The sequence below is a fragment of the Urocitellus parryii genome, chromosome 1 (genome assembly GCF_045843805.1).
Source record: "Urocitellus parryii isolate mUroPar1 chromosome 1, mUroPar1.hap1, whole genome shotgun sequence".
Taxonomy (NCBI): domain Eukaryota; kingdom Metazoa; phylum Chordata; class Mammalia; order Rodentia; family Sciuridae; genus Urocitellus; species Urocitellus parryii.
In genome coordinates, this window is record NC_135531.1 from 39,112,805 (window position 1) to 39,126,967 (window position 14,163).

A 14,163-nucleotide genomic window follows, 5' to 3' on the forward strand; every position below is an offset into this window, starting at 1 on the left:
CTGACCTCAGTTCCCTCTTTATCCACCCAAATCACCCAGAGGCCCTTTACTTCCCCACAACTTCAGGCATTTGCAGATCAGTTCTCTCCTCAAGGAATACTTTCCTTCAAACCCTGTTACTGCCTCTGTTTAAACCCCCATCTGCAGGTCCATTCTCTGAGCCACCTTTAAATGTTTAATGCAGATTAGTTATTTTGCCCTCTGGATTCCCCATATATTTATTTGGCATTTATCTTATTTATTCTGCTTCTCATGTGTTTTTATGATTAGTTTTCTTCTTTCTCCCTAGATTGAATTCTGTGAATGTTGAAGCAGTACTATTTTCTTGTTTCATTTTGTTTTGCTTTGTTTTTTTAAATCATTTTTCTAATATCATGCATACCATAGCATGGGTCATACATGAAATACACAATTTATGGTGGATTCTTGACTGTTGTCAGTGGTACCATCTCTGAAAAAGGACAGTTACATTATCTGGTTATAACTCCTTCTGTGGACATATTCATATTTTGAGAGAGCAAACAAATATTTTTAATGGGGACTTAGGACACAGCTATAATTTATAATTGCCAAGTTTATCTTAACTACAGAAAAAGCCCATCACCCCCTGCAGCCTCAGCAACCTGGGACTGTGCTCAGTCACTCTCTCACTTGTGGATGCACTGCAGTTGAGTGATTATAAAGGCATTATATTTAGAAAAGCAAATCTTTGTAGACTTACAATATTAGCAAAATTTTTTGTTGAGAGAGAGAATTTTTTAATATTTATTTTTTGGTTTTTGGCGGACACAACATCTCTTATTTGTATGTGGTGTCCAGCGCCGCACACATGCCAGGCAAGCGCGCTACCGCTTGAGCCCCATCCCCAGCCCCAATATTAGCAAATTATTTCACAGTTGTTTTCTGTTCTGGTTCCAAATTAGTTAATATGGATATTTAGTCAATGTTATAAAATAAATGTATTTGTTAATATGGATATTAGTTTATGGATAGTCAGTCAATGTTATGATATAAAGGTATGAAGAAGGCAATAAGGACTATTTATAAATAGTCCAAAACAATAGATATTTTTTATGGCAATCAAATTTTGCTTTAAAGTTTAAAACTTTAATTTTAAACACAATAATGTATCCACTGAAGCAAAAGGCTATGAAATATATTTAAGAGACAAAATACAACAACATAAAATAGGATAACCTTGGTACTTATTGACTGCTTTTTATAGTTAAAGGCTTTTCTAAAACACATTTCAGTACTTTATAGGCTTCAGTTAAATTGTTATGTACATAAGAAGTTATTTCTTCACGAAATATTTATTAAGTACTTATGATGAACTGTGTTTGTATTTTTATTGTTAACTCTTGAAATTTCAGTCAAATGAAGTACCCAAAGTCATAAATGGTTTTGTTCTTTTCCCTTGCCTATTTTGCTTATAATATTCTTTGATCCAATTTAAATCTTAAAGAATACAAAACATACTCTAGCCTGCTCTAGATTTTCTCTAGCTTCAGAGGATGACTCCAGAATAAATGCTTTCCCAAAGGTCTTGTGGTATAAAGGTGAATTGTAGCAAGACTTGTTTTTATTTATTTAAAATAAATAAACATCCTGTACCTTCAAATGCTGAGACTTGGACTCATGGGGAAAATGGCAGTTAAGCATAAGGTCTTAGAATCATCTTCCTTGCAAAGTTCTTAAGTCTGTTGAAACAGACCGTTCTAATTAACTGTTCTTTCACTTAATTGAGGCTTATAAGAACTTAATGGAGTCTGAAGAACAGAAGTACCTCAATATGCACAATAGGCTGTTTGGTGTCATTTTTTTATGTGACATTTAATGAGAAAGGCAACTAACCACATCTGAGTTCTTTGTGAGAAATGGAAATACAGATTGTCAAGATGGAGGAAAAACTCTCTTAAAAACTGGGTAAAAGAAGGTACAGAAATGTGACCCATAATAGATTTTATAGAATCACCCCACAACCCTCATCCCAATGTAGTAGGAGATGCAAATTTTTTTTGTGTTATGCCTCTGAGATTTTTGAAGATGTTTGTTACCACAGCATAACTTAGTCTACATTGAAGGATGTCATTTATCAAAACAAGATCTTGGATCAGATGTTAGTAATACTTTTTCTAGCATATTGCTTCTCCACCTTCTGCCTCTGAGTGTGGTGGAGAAAAAAAAAATAAGTCTGTCACCAAAAATTGGGAAAGTGATGATAGGAGGAGCACAGAGAAAAGAAACCAGTGGAAGAGTATTTTCCAAAGACATGAGAGCATAATCAAGATGGAGCTTCAGATGCCCAGATCCTGGACACTCATCTCACCAAGGATGTTTAAGCTGACTGCAGAGTTGTAGCAGTTATTTATTCAGTACATTTTAGACACTATTGTTTTATTTTATGAAGATCTGTTTCCCTTCTTGTTTGCATTTAATTTCTAAGTTCTCCTTAGCTCTGTTGTCTTTTAGAGTAATTTATAGCTACCTTGGATGTAGTCTTGCAAATATTCTAATCTTGCCAAGATCTCTTCCTGACTACTGAGTTTGCATATTTCTTGGCCCATTCACAAACATCTTTCCCACACTGGGCAAAAACACACATTGAGTAGGCATGCAGAGATAGACATGCAAGCTGTTGAGTTTCAGATATCATGGGAAGCTGTACGTTTCTTCACAAAATATCTTCTCAAAATATCACTGCCCAATTGCTGAAAGTAGAAATAACTAAATAGAAAGAAGCTTATTTCTTAAGAGTCTATGGGGGTGGGACTTTAGCTCAGTTTTAGAGTGCTTACCTAGCACATGTGAGGCCCTGGGTTCGATCCTCAGCACCACACAAAGATAAATAAAATAAAGATATTGTGTCCATCTACAATTACAAAATTTTTTTTTAAATGTCTATGGTAGAATTTCGTGTGTGTGTTTGCGTGTACATATAATTTTCTTGAAAGTTCATAACGAAAAATAGAATAGCAGCATAACCTCAGCTGATTTTGATCAAGTACTGTTATAAAATGCCACGGTAGTATAATGAAAAATCTGAAGTATTATAGAAAAAGGCCAAAGGAAGACCAGATGGTTTAATATTTAATATGAGTGCATATGTGAATCTCATTAATGAGGATATTTCTTGTTTAGTTCCATTAAAAATTAGAGATTGAAATGCTAAGAATTCTGTCTTCAAAAGTACATTTTTATTAATAAAATTACTTGATGCAGTTTTTTTCCTTTCTATATTCATTTTTTGTCTTTCTACATTTTTTTTATTGGTGCATTATAGGATCTGCTGTTACGTATTTGCACATGCTCATAATATAACAATATAATTTGAACAATTATCACTCCCAACACTTTCCTACTCGCTTCCACCTCCCATCTCCTGGTGCCTTCCTCTACTTGATCTCCCTGTGATTTTCATGAGATCCCTGTCTCTCCACCTTTCTTTTCCTCTCTAGCTTCCATATATGAGAGAAGATATATGGACCCTGACCTTCTCTGAATTTGACTTATTTTGCTTAACATAATGGTCTCTAGTTCCATCCATTTTCCTTATGTACATGTTCTTAAATAATCTAGATCATGTAAATATCCTGAATCAAATGTCTAGATTTCAAGATGTGTAGACTTTAGAATTAGCTCACCCTGAATTGAAAGTCTTGCTAAGTATCAGTAGAGGTCATTTATGTAATAGTTTTTTTCCAGATCCTCTGTTTCAAAGTGAAATAATTGCCTCAGATCATTTCTGTGTTGCTTTCCTCATTTTAAGGGAAAAAAGTCATTTAATTTGACATGATCTTTTCATGGTGTATACAGGCAGTGCATGAAATTATTTTGAGCTATTATAATCCTGAAAGTGCATTCAGAACATAGCCCAAATTCAAGTTGGATTAATATATCAAGCTTCTACCTTCATTCTCTGCATTTGCTATTCATGAGATCCTGGGGTACTGAAAGGTATTCAGTTATAGAAGTGATCCTGATCACTGGGTCCCTGAGTCTGGACAAACCATAATCACACTTCATAATCTCACAGTGGGAAACATGAAATTACTTGCATTATATAGAAAAGGCATCACAACTGAAATGGGTTTGCAGTTATGTAGCATCTTTTGTGAATTCTTTGAAGCATGGCATAAAATTTAAGAAATGCCTATTTACAGGTCTATATCTGCAGGGTCCAGCTAATTGCAAACCTTCAGGGCTTCTACCTTAAATCCCGTATTCACATTCTGCTGTGGTGAAGAACACTTTTGACTTATATCCATTGTACCCCTTCCCTGTGTGTGTGTATATTTATGATATTGGGGATTGTGCCCAGGATTGTTTTATCACAGAACCTGTTCATTCCCAGTCCTTTTCATTTTTTATTTTGAGACAGGGTCTCGATAAATTGTAGAGGCTGGCCCTAGAACTTCAAAACATTAGATACTTTCAGATATTGGGAAAAAAAACTTTAAACCAAAACCAAAAAAAAAAAAAATTAAGAAACCATACACAAAATACTTTAAAATACAGTTAAAAGTTTTAAAATAAGGTCAGTCAGATTCTGGCCATACCTTTATGGTGAATTCTGTTAACATGATCTGGAAAAGTGTAAGGAGAATTCATTGTGGATAAAATTCTTCCTGTTTTTTGTTATCTCTGATTCCTTCCTTTGTGTCTCTAAACATAACCAAAGTCTTGCCAATGTAAATAAATTCATATAAAAGTTATTTACCCAATGAAACTGGCAAAGATGAGAGAAAGGAAACCTGATCATGAGGATGTCAGAAATGGTCACTGTGAAAACCTGGCTAGTGTAATGCACAGTGGCATCCACAGTGGCATCACTTTTTAGAAATGATCCTGCAACATAGATCAAGAAGGGCAAATACATTGGAGGTGATAATTTTTGTATCAACTTCCTTAGCAATGGATATTTTTAAGCTAAATGTTAACTATTATTCTTGAATATTCAGTTGAATTGTTTCCAATTTCTGCTGCTGCAGAGGTTGATGCACTTGTTTACTGCTGTTTTCTTAGGATTAATTCCTGTAGTTGTAGTCCTGTAGTTGTATCCCTGTGAAACTTCTCTTGAACATTGCTATTTCTCCTTATCATTGCTCTTTTTACATGATTAACAATGGATATTGATCTGTTATATTTACAGTCTGTTTGCTTTTATTCAGGGTTATTATATTAACACCTCGGGACTGTGAGGCGTGTTTTAATCTATGAATGGGTTTTGCTTTTTTTAATGGTATTGGGGCACTTGACCACTGAGCCACATCCCCAGCCTTATTTTGGATTTTATTTAGAGACAGGGTCTCACTGAGTTGCTTAGAGCCTTGCTTTTGCTCAGGCTGTTTTGGAACTCGCAATACTCCTCCTCAGCCTCCTGAGCCGGTGGGATTACAGGCTTGCGCCACCACTCCAGGTAGGTTTTGTGTTTTTAAAGTGCTACAGAAAGAGAGAGGAAGAGAAACAAAAGTGAAGAGGACTATGCCATGGAGACTATAAATATATCCTGAAAGCCTAAAATATTTACCCTTTCTGTGGTTCATTTACTTGGTCCTGCTCTTATACTTCTGTATAATTGTAACAAAATTAAATTTGCAATTACCTTATCCTTTATGTAAAGCACAGACGTTTTGTTGCTGTGGTGTATGTTTGTTTTTTTTTTAAATTAAACACCTATGTAAACAATTTTACTTTTTTTCTTCATGTAATGTTTTAATATAATTTTGAAGTCTAAAATGCAGAAAGCCAGTTTCAAGTTGTTACATTCTCCTATACTGCCCCCTTTTTTTGTCACAGATAACTGAAAATGAAATGATGTCCCTGATTCCTTTATTTATCATACTATATTAAACTGTTAAAATCATTAAAATTTCCTACTCCTAACCATACAAAAATAACAGTATGTATTGTTCTTGTATTACTTGCTTATATAATACACAACATTTTTTTAGTATTCCATGTGCCAGATACTTTTCTGTACATAGTTTTTTTTCCCCTAATTTTTAAAAAATTTTAGTTGTTGATGGATCTTTATCTTATTTAATTACTAGCCCTTTACACAGTTTTGAAGTTGGATATGGATGGATTTGACTTCCCCAGTGACTCATGTTACATTTGACAACTTTTTTTCCCTTACTTCCCTGGCCTCAATTTTCTTTTCATGCAAAATGAGTGTATTATCCATTTCACAAGGCTATAATGAGGACCTTATATGAAATTATCTGTCAATGATTAACCTGTTTTCTAATCAAAGGGTTAGTTTCTCAGATATTGATTCAGTTTACTGGTTGCATAAATGCCTAGAATACACGTGTTCAAGTCCCTGCTCTACTACCAAGCAGTGGTGAATAAGTTAGTTTATGCACATATAAACTGGAGGTAACAATGGCACCAGTAATCTTTTAAAATATATTTTTAGTTGTAGATGGACACAATGCCTTTATTTTATTTATTTTTATGTGGTGCTGAAGAAAGAGCCTAGGGCCTCACACATTCCAGGCAAGTGCTCTACCACTGAGCCACAACCCCAGCTCACCAGTAATGTTTTGTGAATGTTAAATAATCACATATATATTAAATCCTTAGAAATATTTCTGATAAATAAATATTGGCCATTAACTCTGTAGTCTTAACTCTTGCTATCTATACTATTTGTAATTGTAGAATTTTATGAGTAACGAAAACATTGTGTTGTGTGTGTGTGTGTGTGTGTGTGTGTGTGTGTAGAATCTTAAAAATGTTATTTTTCTTTCATTAACTTACAAAAATATGCTGTTTTGCGGCACCACCTGAGCAGTATAAAGTTGGTCTTCATAATACCTTCATGTGGAATATACTATTCTTACTTGTTCCAATTCTGATGTGTCAGACTCTTAGAGCTGCCTATCCAAACATAGTGACATTTAAACAGCAGAAGAATCTGGATTTGTTTTTGAACCACCACTGTCCCGCACATGTCTCCCTCTTGTTTCTTCCTTGTGTTAGAAACTCCTTTCTTGCCTTTAGAAGCAACTATTAATTTTCAGTGTGTAATAAAAGCAAAGCAGTAACCTGGGAAGATTGACAAATTTGGGAATAGGGAATGTTTGAAAGTATGAAGCAAGCCACCCTTGAATTTATGTATGCGTATGCATGTACACAAAAATGGAAAGATGTCTCTGTGGAATAAGTAGGTCACAGAACATAACAGCTCAACTAGATGGAGTTAGTTAATTCATGTCCATGGCCAGTTATGAGTTATCAGTGGAAATCAGGGATCACAATTAGTGTTTGGATTTTTAATTAAAATAACTTAGCACACAGTCTTTTAAGGAATTAAAAAAAATTAATGTTAATATTTGCTTTCAGGGAATATGGAGCCATTGATGATGTAGATATTGATCTGCATATTGATGTTAGCTTTCTCGATGTAAGTATCAATTTTTACAGTATGTCTGGTACATTTATTTTTACTCTAGGGGAGAATTTTAATTTTTGTCTATAATACAATTAATTACATAATGACTTTGCTACAGTGATTTGTGAAGGAGTGCTATGACTGATTAAAGAAGCAGATTTTATAAGTTTTTTTCTTTGGCAATGATTCTTTTAATATATTCTGAATCTCATGGTTATTATTAAAATATTTCATGATAAGTTTTCACTTTTACTTTTCATGTTTTACTTTTTCATGTTTTACTTTACTTTGACCTTCTTTTCCCATGAATGGGTCTTGAGATAATTTGTAAACATTCATGATTTAGGCAATTTTAAAATACAAGTTTTTAAAGCTTTTACTTTTTTCCCCATTTTGAACTCTTAATAGATGACTGATTCATCCTTTGAGTATATTTTTGCAGGAGGAGATTGCTGTGGCTTGGGAAGTCATTCGAACAGAGCCTATAATTGTCCGTCTACACTGTTCACTTACACAGTATTTAAATGGCCCAGGTTAGTTTCATTTCTCTATTACTTTGAATGTCACATTGTTTTAAGTGAAGTGAGTATTCATTTGGTGATTCATTTGGTTAAATACCTTGGTAATGTTATTTAAATTAGTAGCCTAAGATTGCTCATTGCCAATATGACTTGTGAAAACAGAAATATGTAACATTTAATTGTGCAGATTTTTTAGTAATTGACATTGCTGTGCAACAAACACAATAAAATCTAAGAGAGTATGTTAAATGTAGTAGAAACTGAGTAGTTATATTCTAGGTTAATCTTAGATTTAATTCTCTTCCTGATTTGGGGTTTAATTTTAATCTTTATTCCACCTTTGATTACCAGTGAATATACCCTTTCTAATAAGGTATTCCTTTTTGAAGAGGGAATTATAATAGTTCTTTTGTTTTTGGAATCCTCAGTGGATGATGTTAGTATATTTTAACAGATAGCTGTTTACAACAAGGTACCCTAGCACACTGGGAAACATGTCTTCTAGTCTACTAATGTGTGTGTGTACATGTGCACACAACACGTAATTGTATCCACCGACATTAGTCCATTTATCTACTGCTGCAAAACAGACCACTCCAAAACTTGGCTTCAGTATATAATGTCTCTGGCTGTTCCATGGGCCCACCTGGGCAGGTCTTGTCTGGAGGCTTCGGTGACTTTGTAGTAGGGTGGTGGGTGGGGCTGGGGCTGGTGGCAATTAAGGGCCTTCTTGCTGGGAGGCAGAAGATGCTGGATGTCAAAATGACTAGTGGTTGGTCCAAAAGTGTCATCCTGGCTCTGAGCTGGTATTATTGACTAGAGTGCTTGTCATATATGTGATTGCTTCATGTGGTGTGGCCTTGTGCTACCACAGTGACTGAAATCCAAAAGCAAGTTTTTCAACATAGGAGATGTGGAAGCTCCTGGGGAAAGGCACAGCGAATCTCCCATTGTATTTTGTTCATCAAAGCAGTCCAAAGAGGCCACCAAAAATCAAGGGAAGTGTACATAGCACCTCTTGAAGTTGTAGCTGTCTTTAACCTGCCATACATATGCTAATATGGTACCTGCAGCTTTTTTTTTTTTTTTTTAAGGCACATCAAGGAACATATATCTACTTTTTGTGATGTTCCCCACCTCCTTCTTCTTTCTTCTTTGTCTGATTAGAACTGGGGACCTTTCCCAGGAGCACTCTACCACTGAGCTACATCTTCCTGCACTTTATAGTTTTTATTTTGAGATAGGGTGTAGATTAGTTGTTCAGGGCCTTGCTAGTTTGCTACATCTGGCCTGAAACTTGAATTCCTCCTGCCTCAGTCTCCCAGTCTCAGGGATTGCAGGCACACACAACCATGTTTGCCCCACTCTTCGTTTTTTACAAAAGAAAAGTACTTATTCTTTTTAAATTTATGAAAGACAGGAAAACCTTTTGTTTTGAAAGTTGGTATCTGTTCTGTTTCTGTATGATGCATTCTATCTAAATGACTCAATATAAATTGACATATAGTAACTGATGTGGTTTAATGCTAGATGTGAAAAAATAAATGCTAGTATTTTATTCTTTGTTCAAATATATTAAAATGCAGTAATGAAAAAAACATTTCTCAAAATTCCTCCATACTAAGAAAAATATAAATAATTGGTGTTTTTTCCCCTCTGTGCATGTATTGCTTATTCTTGTTAACAGGCATGCACCTTAATGTTATGTCATGTTCCCAAGTCATTTAATATTCTATAAACACCTGAGTTGTAGTGTCCACACAATATTTCAGCCTGAATATGCATAAGGTTGTTTTCTTTTCCTTTTTTTTTTTTTTTTTTCTGTACTGGGGATTGATCCCATGGGTGCTTAACCATTGAACCACATTCTCAAGCCCTTTTTTATTTTATTTAGAAACAGGGTCTTTCTGAGTTGCATAAGGCCTTGCTAAGTTGCTGAGGCTGACTTTAAACTCACAGTCTTCCTGCCTCGGCCTCCTGAGTTGCTGGGATTGCAGGCATATGCCACTCTGCCTGGATGGTATTTGGATTTTGGATGTTTCTACATATTTTCTGCCATGTGGCACTTTAGTGATTTACGATGTGCTCATTTTATTTTCATGGTGGTTAAAATCTTTCATGTTGGGGTCTAGTGCTGTAGTTCAGCGGCAGAGCAATTGTCTAGCATGTGTGAAACACTGGGTTCAATCCTTAGCACTGCATAAAAATAAATAAATAAAATAATTTAAAAAAGAATTGCTATTAAAAAAAAGTTGTCTTGTCTCAACTTTTTATCTTCCATTTAGAATTATAAATGAAATCCAGTCAATCTCTACTCATGCAAACCCCATCTGTGTACGATGAAAATGTCACTTTTATGTAACCTTACCATTTATTTAATTTACATAATCTTGAATTTTAGAAGTTCTACTTCACCATATCACTTCCATACTTTTACAAGCATTTTAGCAATCACTTGAATTCATATTTAATTGTTTTGATTGTTTAACACTACTTTTTTAGTATCATAAAATATCCATCCTTTTTTTAATCTCCTGATTTACTTATATATTGAGCAATTTGTAAATTAAGGAAACCTGAGAGTTTGTTTTTTCATGCCTGACATTTTTGTTCTGTGAGATGAACTTTACCAAGTATAATTTGTGGTTCCTCCCCAAAAGGGGAAAAATGCTGTAGAAACATCTCTGGTTTGTTCATGTTTTCATGTGTATTTGGACTATTTTCTTTTCTTCTTGCTTTTATCTCATACATATTTATGGCATGCATATGTCTTAATTCATTTCAAAAAACTTTTTTTGTAATTATTTATTGTTCCTTCTTTACTTGCTAGTCCTAAAATATGTATGTTTCGAGTAGTGCTATTAATAATTACTCAGAAGTGGATTGTCTTTAAATGCAAACTTATATTTGATCACACAATCATCAAATATAAACAATTAATGCAAAAAGTGTTGGATGTGTGGGAGCACCCCAACCAGCATTCAATGCACACTAATTAACACTATAAACAGATAAACAATTCTAGGGCAAACACGAGCCCCCCAAAACCTCTGATGCCGCGTGACTTTTCTTAGCCAAAGAACAGACATTGTCCTTCTCTGGTGTTTCTCTCCAGCCAATGGCTGGAAGTCAGGGAATAGTGGAGTCAGTCTAGGAACAGATATCAAGGCAGCTAGTCTCACTGATGTCCTTGGAGAAAACTCTTCAATGTGGCAGGACAAGCAATTTAAATGCAATTCCAAGTTCGTGTTATATGGTGGTGACTGGTTACACCTAGTGAAAGTCAGTGTCCATTGATAATGTCCAGTGAGGTGATTTTCTTTGTTCATGTCCATGGAGCTGTGCTCCCTACTGATTGTAACCAGTCATTGCTAAGCATGTCTATGGCTAGTGCCCCTTACACCTCTTTATCAATTGCAAGCAGTTCAATGGCTGCTGTTTCTTATGGCCACCAACTTACTGAGTCCCAGCATGTCCCAGTATGTCCATGGCAGATACTCCTTACAATGTAGATTGGTTCTAATATCTTGGACTTCCATGTTGTTTATCATTTCTTTCATTTCATCATCCTTTTTGTCAGAGTACTTCATAAGTTTTCTTGCAGTCTATTTTTTACTTCACCAAGTAATTTTTTACATGATTCAGTATTTTTTTAATGTTTTTATTTTCTTCTTTTAAACTATTTTTTTAAATTGTAGATGAACACTTATTTGATGTATTTATATGCGAGGCTGAGGATGGAACCCAGGGCCTCATACATGCTAGGCAAGCGTTCCACCACTGAGCCATGACCCCAGCCACATGATTCAGTCTTGAATTTAATGTTCACATTGTTTTTAATTTGGTCAGTTTCTGCTCATTCCACATTATGCCCTTTTTATCATTAATTGCTTTCATTTTATTTATTTAATCATTTTGAATCTTTTGAATATTAATCAATAATTGTCTAAGATTTATCATATTATTCATATAGAATGGTAATTTGTTTTCCAGTTCAAGTACACTTTTTTCAGGAATTAATGTGTTTTGTGTATGGCATTTTTTCTGTTGACAAGAAGAAATTGAACTTTCCTGTGTTCATATATGAATACACAACCAGTGAAACGCCCCTTCATGTACAATCACAAGAATGGGATCCTAATTAGAATAAGTTATACTCCATGTATATATAATAGTCAAAATGTTCTCTACTGTCATGTATATAGAAATACAGTAAAAAATTTTAAAAAAGGAGGAAATTGAAAGAATTCTACTCTTAGTCTACATTAGATTCAGTAGTTCTGAGATCTGACAGCTAGTGGGGGTGGACAGGGAACACCTGTGCCCTGGCTCCCTAAGACACCTTTTTATAGCCCTGTGCACCTATCCTCCAGCCCTGTATATCTTGCTGCTAACAGCTCATTTTTTTCCGTAAAATGTCTGTAATCACTCATCCTTGGAAGAAGAGATATGGGCTTGGGAGTTCTCTTTCTTCTCCCCACTTTTTTGGTGTGAACCCCAGTGGGAGTACAGTGGCCTATCTACTTGGCCTGGAAGCTAGACAAACTTTGATGTGTAATTTGTGCTTCATTGTTATGCACAGGATAGTTGAAGCTGGGACTTTACCTTAGTTTGTACTCTTGCTGAACTTTCCCTCTTTGTTCTCCTTGAGTTCCTCACATCCCTTTATTGGTTTCTTCTGAGAGCAGTTTTAAAACATTGGATCAGTTGACAGGACAGGGGTCAATATCTGTTGAAGGAAGCCCTGTCAGGCCCGCTCTTTGCTCCCTAGACAGCCATCCCCCAAGGAAACTCCCTGGAGCATGTTCTGTGTCGTGGTTCATTTGCCCTCTTAATTTTGAGATATGTTGGTGGTCGTTTGCCATTAACTTCCTCTTCTATGGAGTAGGGAGTTTAGGACCAGCCATTTAATGTCCTTGAAGATTGGTTCCATCTGCTCTCTTTGTAGTGAAATTTGTTGGCAGTTTCATGCATGGAATGGAATTATTCCAAATTTGCGGTCTTTTTTGGTGGTTTTCTCCACTTTTTTTTTTTTATGCACTAGTTAAATTGGAGCTTGTTCGAAGTATTTACTTACATCCATCTCGCTAGTAAATACCTTAAAAGGTTATTTTTTTTTACTTGTTGATAATTTGAGGGAAAAGGCATGATTAAAAATGGTCAGTAATGCGTAATATAGGAGTACATTTACAGATAATGTTACTGAAAAGGAACATATAATTTATTACTCCAGAAGAAATAGTTAGGTTTTATCATAGTTTATAATTTTGATTATTGTAAGCAAATAAAAAGGACTGTTTTGCAATGTGCCTTTGAAGGTATTAGCATTTATAGTAAAGTAAACTTGTAAAACACGTGTGACTAATCCAAGATCCAGATTGACCTTAACAGTTGTTTTTGAAAATCACTTATTCTTGCATTTTGGAAATCTGTGTATGAATAGCATTGATTTGAACTATAGTACATGGTTAGGGCTAATAAGACAATATATGTGAAAGACGAAGAAAGAGAATTGGAGAAATGCATGTCTTTTTCCACTTTGAAATAAATGACTTTTTATTATATATAGGGAAATATACTTTAAGCAAAGATATGATTTATTATGATTTTTATGATACAATATATATCTATAAATGTATATGTGTATATTTCAGAATTGCTGATATGTAAGTCCAGTTTCAGGTCTAAAGGATAAGCCTGCTTTAACTTTAACTGTATGTTTAACTGTCCTGTATGTTTAGGAAGGGACTGCTTAGGTCATTCATTTTCAGTTTGTTCCCTAGTACTTGTTTTCCTCCAGACTTTTTTAGTCCAGTGTATTTCCCAGTTATCATTACTGGTTTTTAGGTAACTCTTAATTTTAAAAAAAGATTGTTAAAATTATCTTTTTAAGTATACACAAAGATAGTGTCCATTTTTCTTTTTCATTCTGTGTCTTTCTCTGATGTAGTTAATTATAGTTAATTGCATTAATTTTACTAGCAATATGCGTTTTATCACTTGAGCTTCAAATTTTGGGGGGGAAGGGTACTAGGGATTGAACTCAGGCAGTCAATCACTGAGCCATATCCCCAGCCCTATTTTGTATTTTATTTAGAGTCAAGGTCTCTCTGAGGTGCTTAGTGCCTCGCTTTTGCTGAGGTTGGCTTTGAACCCTCATCCTCCTGCCTCGGCCTCCCGAGCTGCTGGGATTATAGGCATGCGCCACCACACCTGGCATAATATTTTATTCTTACTGAGTAA

General features: G+C 34.9%; 1 protein-coding gene across 2 annotated transcripts in view; it reads left to right on the forward strand.

The window, feature by feature from the left end:
- Parp8 (poly(ADP-ribose) polymerase family member 8) overlaps nucleotides 1-14,163 on the forward strand; it is a 166,675-nt gene that overhangs the window by 108,266 nt on the left and 44,246 nt on the right. For both annotated transcript variants that reach the window (XM_026385927.2, XM_077795659.1), the window contains 2 exons: nucleotides 7,351-7,411; nucleotides 7,842-7,932. In XM_026385927.2, coding sequence (XP_026241712.2) covers nucleotides 7,351-7,411; nucleotides 7,842-7,932 — 152 coding nt within the window. The remainder of the gene's footprint in view (nucleotides 1-7,350; nucleotides 7,412-7,841; nucleotides 7,933-14,163) is intronic.